At 24.8% G+C, this 9,556-nt stretch overlaps 1 protein-coding gene across 3 annotated transcripts in view; it reads left to right on the plus strand.

Annotated features, from left to right (window-relative positions):
* Positions 1 to 1,512: 1,512 nt before the first annotated feature.
* LOC136085811 (uncharacterized) overlaps positions 1,513 to 9,556 on the plus strand; it is a 57,303-nt gene continuing 49,259 nt past the window's right edge. For 2 of the 3 annotated variants that reach the window (XM_065807346.1, XM_065807347.1), the window contains exons 1-3: positions 1,519 to 1,666; positions 1,982 to 2,038; positions 9,502 to 9,529. In XM_065807346.1, the coding sequence (XP_065663418.1) occupies positions 1,574 to 1,666; positions 1,982 to 2,038; positions 9,502 to 9,529 (178 nt within the window). In that variant the 5' untranslated portion in view covers positions 1,519 to 1,573. Of the gene's footprint in view, positions 1,667 to 1,981; positions 2,039 to 9,501; positions 9,530 to 9,556 lie in introns of all 3 variants that reach the window. The other variant, XM_065807345.1, reaches the window with a different exon arrangement.

Genomic DNA, 9,556 nt, shown 5'->3' on the forward strand with positions numbered 1-9,556 from the left:
TGTATTGTATATATGTAATGTATATATATATAAATATATATATGTAATGTTTATATATATAATATATATATATATATATATATATATATATATATATATATATATATATATATATATATATATATATATATATATAAATATATATATATATATTTATATATATATATATTTATATATATATATATATATATAAATGTATTATATATGTATATATATATATATATATATATATAAATGTATATGTATATGTATATATATATATATATAAATATATATATATATATATATATATATATATATATATATATATATATATATATATATATATATATATATATTTATAATATAGTATAATATGTTAGTGTATTTTACAAATAAAGTACTTAATGTTCTTATAAAATAGAGCAATGATAAATTAGTAAAAACACTTATTTACTTTTTTATCTGGTTAAGAAAATACATCAAAAACATTTGAAAATACAAGTAAAACTCTTTACAACCAATATAAACTGTAAATACTATACTTTTCATATAAAACTATTTTAAAAGTAATTTTTAGAATTTTTTAGTTTATGTAATTAATTTTGTAGTTTTCTTTTATACATTCATAAATTTAATCGCATGTAAGAAATATGTTAACTTTTATTTCATTACACTCTATGATGTACTAGTTTTCATATCACTTTTATCACCTGCCCATTATTGACTAAGTTTTACAACCATTTACATCCTGCATTATTCTTTATTTCAGTAAATACAAATGGTGCAAACATTTCCAGCATCTAAAACTTTGCTACTGCACTGGCATTGTTTATAGCCCAAAAATATAAAGAACAGATTTATCTTCCAGCTTTCCAGAACATTATTTAAACCAGTTTTAATAACACATTAAGAGTCAAAATGCACATTATAATTTATCACAGGAATAGGTGTTATATATTATATAGGATTTTATTCCATTAAAAATAATAAGCTAACTTAATTACAATATGTCTTCAATCTGTTTAGGTTTGTGCAAAATGACAAAAAACACCATATAAAATAATTTAGTCCATTGAGTTGTAGATTCATTAAATTTATAAGTTTGTTTTTGCTTTTTCCTTTTGCAATATTTGATTCTAGAAATGTTTAATTGAAATATTTTCCCACCTTCATTGTTTTATTGAAAAGATTTGTTAGATTTAACACACTTTAAATCATAAGTGATTTTGATACTTAAAATTTCTTCTTAACTATGTAACTGTTTAAATAGATCTCCTCTAAACAAATTAAATTTCAAAAATCTTTCAATGTATGTAATTTTAGTTTTTGGTTTTAAGTTATTTAATTTTGATTTAGTAATTTAATTTTTTATATTATCAAAAACCTAAATAACTGCTGCTTAATTTGTGTTTATTGGATTTAGTCAATGCACTTTTTTTTTCTGAGCATCTGTGATATTTTTTATTTTTATTTTATAAAAAAGTAGGTTTCAGTTTTGCATTTAACAAAATAAATTTTTATGATATTATAAAGAAATAAACATTTTTAGAGTCAAAAAAAATTATTATTCATGTTGTTTTGAAAAAAAATTATGAAAATAAAAAACATTTTGAAACATACCTTCTATGGAGAAAATGTAACATTGCTACCAATTGGAATATGTGCAGTTTTGTATTTGCTCATAGTAAGAATTATTTGTTTTAATTTTTTTTTTGCTATAATTTTTCTTGACAATAATACTTGCAAAAAAGTGTTTTATTGACACAATAGTGTTTTTTTGACAAAAAAAGTGTTTTTCATACAGTTGCATAGTTACACAATACTTGCATACACAATGAAGTTCATTCTTGTTAAAAGGTCCTGTAGGAAAGTTGTTTAACATTGACATATTAACAAATGACACAAGTTCTAAGCAATATCTTAGAACAGACTAAAGATTAAATACTCAACAAATGTATAAAGTTTAAATAAACATTTTATTTGTTTTTGGTTTATTTAGTTATTCAATGGGATGGTCACTACTAATCTTTCATCATACTTACCGCAGTTGGTTAAGGTAAACGTATATAAATTGGTGTTCTATAAAATCCTAAGAAAGTTATAAATTACTATTACTTCCTAAGTTTTCAAGCTACAAATGAAACAGAATTGTATTTATATAGAGCATTTATTCCTTTTTTGGGTTCAATATTAAGTTTCTTTTATCAGTTTTTTATTTCTGATTTTCCCAATTTGAGTATGAGTTGATTTGGTAAGGATTTTTATAAGGTTCTTGTCAATTATTTGAGGCATATATTTATTCTATTATAAATTGATTCAAATTTTTGAAATTAGTTTATGTTTATTGTTAATTTTTTTTAATTTTTAAAGAAGCACAACGTAAACTTTATTAGGGGTCTTGTAAAATTAAAATGAAATTTTTTCCCTAAAAATCCTTAAACATTTTACAGGTCGCAAATATTAAAAAATAATAAAATTAGGCAGGGCTGTCAGAAATAATACTGAAACATAAGAGAAACAAAAAATATATGTGTTACTGCATTATACTTTTGGTATCATTCAAACTACACAATAAATTTGCTTGTTGTTTTTTTTTTGATAGGCTTTTGTTTATACACTATATTTAAAGGCATGGTCATGTAATTATATAAATTTAAATGATATTGTTTGATTTAAATTTACTAGCTGAGTAATTAATCAATAATTTTTTAAAAACATTTTAAAAGTATATTTATTTACAAAGTATGTAAAATGGAACTTTAAATGAACCATTCAGGTTCAATTAAAGTTCAACCTTTTATGTTCAATCAAAATTCAACCATTCATGTTCAGTCAAAGTGCACCCATTTAGGTTCAATCAAAGTTCAGCCATTCAGTTCAATAAAAATAAATTCGACGTTTTTGAAGTTCAACCATTTAGTTCAATCAAATAGAGTTAAAAAAGTTTATCAAAATGTTAAAACATTTTTAGTTAAAGATTTGTGAAATTATTTTAATAAACCATCTTTCTTGGATTGAAACATTTTGAAAATAAATTATAGACATTAAATTTGTTATGCTAAATTTAAGTTGATTTTTTCATAGAATAAAAAAAGTTGTAGTTGTGGTTTTACCCTCCACAGATGTACTGAATAATTCAAAAATTCAAAAATTTTTATCAGAAATAACTCCAATGCAAATAAATAACACAAATATACTGAAAGTTTATTTGTGCTATATATTTGCATTGGAGTTTTCTTTAAATATAATGATAAATATAAAATAATAAATATTTTTAAAATACTTTTAAAATTTTAAAGTTTTGAACTGTGTTGTTAAGGATACCTAAAAAGGTTTTCTTTAAATTTTAAACCACTGCACAAACTAGACTTATTATTTGTTTTACTTTTTTTGATTTAGGTATTCATTCCATTGTTTTATCCAATTATCCAATTAATGTTGGTTATTAGTTTCAATCATTACTTGAGTATTCACTTGCACTCATTGTTTAGAATATTTTAGTTGTGAATATTTAATTTTATTACTTGTAGCACATATTTTAAAGCCTGTGTCAGATGTTTATCAATATGGCTGATGGTGCTAAACTATCTCTTATTTAATATTAATCTGATTGGCATTTAAAAAAGTTATACAACAGAATTACCACCAAATGATTTAAAAAATAGTGAACTCTACATAGCACAGGGTTGTAATACAGAAGCAAATTAGCTCAAAAAGACACTTAAGCTATTGTCTATTGGCAATAGAGCAAGAGTTTTAAAAGTCTAAACTGTTTGTTTTTATTTTAAGACTACTGGCAGACATATCTAAACATTATGATTCCACACTAATTTAACTTGCTGAACAACTTTGATCAATAAACAAATCAAAATCTCCTCCAATATTGTTCAACCATTATTTTGTACCTGTAAAAAATAAACTAGGGTTGAAAAGTATTTAAGAAACCAAAAAATGTATCCATCAAAAATAAAGTTTATAAATATTTATATTTTCACTATTATGTTTTCTTCGATTATCTTGGAACCCTATAACTATTGCATTAAATTATTATTGCATTCTACTTCATAAAAATTATAACAGAAAAAAGTTCCATTTTCTTAGTTGAACCTCTAAAAGTGTTTGTGTTTTCTTAATTTTTTATTGTTTTTTTTCAAATTTTTAATTGTGCTTTGTAATAGTATGACAAGTTCTCATTACTCAATAATTTATGTTCCTAATTGAGAGTTCTATTTACATATATTCTTTACTCAACTAGCTATTTAGTTAATTATTGACTATATATCTTATTTACAACAACAAGATATCCAATATATCCGGATATCCAAAACGTTTTTCTTACATACAAGTTTAGGTATATATTTTTGTAATATATTTGTTTTTTTTTAGTTTTCTCGCTCATCACTTATACAAAAATTAAATAAAAATTTGGAAAAAAAATTGAAAATAACTCAATATGGGAAAATTTTATTCCAGATTTTTTGGGATATTTTACCCAAATAATTTTACGCATTTTTAAAATATGCCCTGGACCAAGAATTTTTACAATATGCCTTGGACCAAGAACATTAAAAAAAAAGATCGAAAAGAAACAATAAAGTACACAAAAAATGGACAACATTCATAGATATATTATCTTATTTATAAATCTTTTATCACTTTATCACCTAAAGTTTAATAAAATGCAAAATATATAATAAATTGACCAACAGCTTTATTTTTATATAAAAGAAGTTTGCCATGATTTTAACTTAATGATATTTTGTACTGTGCTTGCCTACACAAAATGGAGAGCATTAGTTTTAAATATAAAGTTCTATAAAAAATATTTTTTATGTTTACAAACATTAATTAAAAGTAAAAATCGTAACACTTTAGAAGTTTTACTTATACTTATTTTAAAAACAAATTAGGAAGTTACATAAATTAAAAAATTATCTGAAAGTTTATTTTATACAATTTTTTGTGTTTTTTTACTTAACAAAATTTATCTCCCCAGAATTCCAGAGTTCATTACTGTTAAAGAGGCTGCTCATTTTATATATATATTTAATTTTATAGCTCTAACAAAATCTTAAAACCAGAAGTAGTGTTTTAATTTTGGGAGTTAAATGTAAATATTATAAATCAATTTGATTTGCTGATAGTCAGTGTAAACAGAATAATTTCTATTTTTTAAATAAAAGTTTTTTTTAAAAGTTTTATTTCATTTTATCAAAAATCTTCTGAAGATAAACTGAAGTGCTTTATAAACTGAAAGCAATGTGTTTTATTGTAACCATCGTTGACAAACAGTGAAAAATCCAAACAATAAGATGAAAAAACCCAAGCTCATATGTAAATTAAATTGTTTAAAAAATCTCTGTGGTGAACACACCAAATAAAAATTAAAAGTGGAAAAACTATAACTTAAATTATTATTAACAAATTCTACAATGAACAATTATTCATTTATCAAACCACATTTTTTTATAAATTAAAGTATGTGGTTTTATATATAAAAATATGTGTAAAAATATATCTAAAAAAAAAATTATGCAGATTTGTATGCCTACTATTATGCTTAGAAACAAAATGGCTTCAAAGAGACAGCTGAGATGTTTTTTGTTCATATCTTTATAAAAGATTTTGCTAAGTTTGCTCAACTCAAAACTTTTATTCGAATGTTTATTTATGAAATAAACAAAACTTGTCTCAAGATTTCTTCAAGTCTAAATTACAATTCACTTTGTAAATATTGTTTACTGCTACTTTAGTTAAGAGCTTATTTTTTAATTACCTCCGGAGGAAACATCCATAGTAAAGGACACTACAAAGTTAACTACACTTTTATTAGAAAATTTTTTTATTTGCACTCTCTCTTTACTCTAAATTTCACACAAACTTTGTGTGAAACACTTTGAATCTAAATCTTAAGCAGCCACTGCATGAAGAAAACAGATGGAGAGAAGCGATGAATCATCATTTAGACTGTTATTTCTGCATGGTTCATATTTCACAGTATAAAAAGCTGCATAGCAGGCTGACTTTAATTTATCCAAGTATACCATCCTCTATTGAACCAGTTCCATATAGTGATGAATTGCCTGTTACTACTCTACCTCAGTTTAAAGAAGTGGCTGCATATAATTCTGAAGAAGATACAACAAATGAAATCAGTGATTGTGATTTCGGGTAACTTAATGAAATGCTTTATTTCTCTAATCAAATAGAACTTGATGACTTAGTTTGAGATTTAAGTCTCGCTAAATCAAATGCCAAATTTCTGACATCATATTTGAAAGAATGGAATTTATTTCATTTATCCAAGCTGCAAAACTTCAAAGTACCAAAGAGAAATGAAACATTTGCATGCTTTTATATCAGATTCTGTGTGTTAATGTCATGGCATTAGTAGTCTTTTTGATGTAATTGACAATTTTCACAATCCTGAAAAGTAAAGATTTTGGCAACTCAAAAAGAAGTTTTACTCCATAACGGAAATCCCAGTAGCTTATTCTGTTGATCTAAAGGAAGTCTACAAGAGCGTGAAATTGTTGCTTGAAAAATCAACTATAACAGTTATAAGTAGGACGCATGTAGAGACTTTAGGATGCTAGCATTTTTTCTGAGTCTACAAAAAGGATACATGAAGTATTCATGTTCTTTTTGTTTATGGAGTAGCAGGGCTGTGGATCAGCACTTTAAAACAGGAGCAGCCAGTAAGGTTGCACTTACAGCCTGGCTTACACAATGTTATAAATCAATCCCTGATACCTCTTGATGAGATCTTACTTCCTGCTTTGTCTCTTCACATTAAACTAGGTCTTGTCAAACAATATGTCAAAGCATTAAACCCAGCTAGTGCAGCATTCCAACATATTTGGCAAATGTTTCCAAAGGTGTTAGATGCAAAAGTTTCAGCAGGGATATTTGTTGGTCCACAGAATTAAGTTCTGCTGGCATATATGGAGGTGGAGGAAAAAATATCTGCTATTAAAAAAGAAGCATGGATTGCAATTAGACACATTGTTAATAGTTTTTTAGACAACAATAAAACTGGTAACTAAAAAAACTTGCGGAAAACCTAATTGTATCATATGCAGATATGTAATGCAGAATGTCAATAAACCTGCATTATCTGCATTATAAGGATATTCTTGAAATAAGCAAAAAAGATACCAGTACAGGTGGGATGCAACTATAATGGGTGACTACATCTGGTGTTTGGTACTTGATGGTAACAAACTTCATAAAAGAAAACCACACTTTACTGTTTGCTTTTAGTGCTTTATAAAATTGTCAAAGAATATTACAATTACAATATTATATTACAATATAATGTAACATTATGTAATATATGAATGTAGTATAATGTACCATTATGTTTTGTAACATAACACAACACTTTTAAGTGGTAAATATTATATATTTACTAAAGATGTCAAACGATTTCATACAATATGAATAATATAAATAATGAAATTAATTGAATTTTTTGGTTTTATGGTCAAATGGTTGATGCAATAAAATAACCAATATCATATTTAAATAAATGGTCATGCTCAAGTAAATTAGGAAATATTAAAAAGTTTTGTTATATAAAATATAATAGGGAGGAGATAATAATTCATTTGAGCGGCAACAATGGTAGTTTTTTGTAGACAGGTGTTTAGAAAAAATGCAGCCTGTGAGTCTGACTCGACTGATAGAGAAAACTACAAAACTATATTTAAGTTCGAGATGTAGAAGAGTTATAAGATCAATAACAAGAGATAAATAAAAATTATAAAATAATTATAAGAGGCAAAATATTTAGAAAAGTGACTAAATATATCAACCCAAGAACCATCATAAAGACAATCATGAAAAGTAACCATTCAGCCATTCACTGTTAGTACTGTGGTATTTTACTTCTATTGATGGAATCAGCATCTCTGAGAGTTATCAAAGAGTTAAACCTTACTACAAGCCAGCCTTAGAACCATTAAACTAAGTTTTTGATTTTCATTACATACAAGAAAAAACATTTATTTTATTGTAAGCAAGAGTAAACATATTGAGTTGCATAATTATCACAAAAAAAGCAAAAACCGAAAAAAGTGAGTCAAAAATATCATTCTTCATCCTTGTCAGGAAACAATACTACACAGATTTACACTTAGACCAGCCTATTTGATATGAAACAGATGCAAGTCTGTTCAAAAGATATCTGTTTACCCAAAGAAAAGTATATGTTTTCAAATTTTTTTTTAAAATAGATACATTCTGTAATAAAATTTTTTTTATGAAATTGTCAGGAAATAGAAAAATTTTCAATTTGTATTCATTTTGTTGGGAGTACAGTCACATAAGCAACCCTCTAATTAGGAAAAATGAGGTCGGCAATAATTTGCCAACCTCAATCTTTTAAAGCAAAAAAAGTTTCATACAAAGTTCTTACCATAAAACATAGAAATGAGGTCGACAAAAAACTGCCGACCTCAAATATTTTAAGGTCGGCAGTTAGGTCGGCAATGCCGAATGCCGACCCTAATTCCAAGGGTTGCACATAAGTAAGTATTTTTAAAAGGCCAAAAAAATAATTTTTATTACCCTTTGTATATGATCTTCGAATATGGTTTTACACTAAATAAGAGGAATGGTTATATTAGGTTATATAATTTAAGTGGATGAGGGGAAAAAGGTAGTTGGCAAGATTTTTGTAATATAAAATTATAATATTATATATAAAATTACAATATATATTATTATATATGTATATATATATATATATATATATATATATATATATATATATACATATATATATATATATATATATATATATATATATATATATATATATATATATATATATATATACATATATATATATATATATATATATATATATATATAAAATATGTAATGATATAATCAACTTGTTTCTCCGTGCTGTGGCCTTATTTCTCAAAGTTTGTGTTTTGGAGTTATAGAGTTGAGAGAGGGTTATAACCACAATTAAGTAGCCTCCTTGTCTGATGTGGCTTTCTTGGCCTTGGGGAGGTGAATTAACATTTAAAATAATATGTATATGAAATAGATAATTTTTTTTTGTATTTTGTTTTAGATTAAAGAAAATGTTTTTAGGTTTAAAACCAAAATTTTTTATCTTTTGTCTTAAAGTACAAATAATTAACCGAGGAAAAACTTTCTGTCTTATCTTCAAGTAAAATCCTAAGTTATCCTTGTTTTATTTTTTGTCAATAAATATTTCTGAATACAGTTTACCTATCTGCTCTGCCAATCAAGAACACCTTTGGTACAAAAATTGAATTTTTTGATTTGCGTTTTAAATAGGATTTTACACCTTGTATAATTATGTGGCCTTTATATCTATTTGAATAAACAAAACATGTTTTTATTTTGGCCTTTTGTTGCTAATAATTTTGGGGGCTGGACCTTTGTCTGCAAATTTTATATTTTAATATATCCATTTTAGTTTTAACTGACTTTTGAAAACAAAGTAAATAGTATAATGTGTTATTATTTTTTTTATAGACGTTTAATGTCAGTGAAGTTGATACAGGTAACCAATTATTTTGTTAAATTTTTT

This window comes from Hydra vulgaris, chromosome 10, assembly GCF_038396675.1.
Source record: "Hydra vulgaris chromosome 10, alternate assembly HydraT2T_AEP".
In the NCBI taxonomy this organism is placed as follows: Eukaryota; Metazoa; Cnidaria; class Hydrozoa; order Anthoathecata; family Hydridae; genus Hydra; species Hydra vulgaris.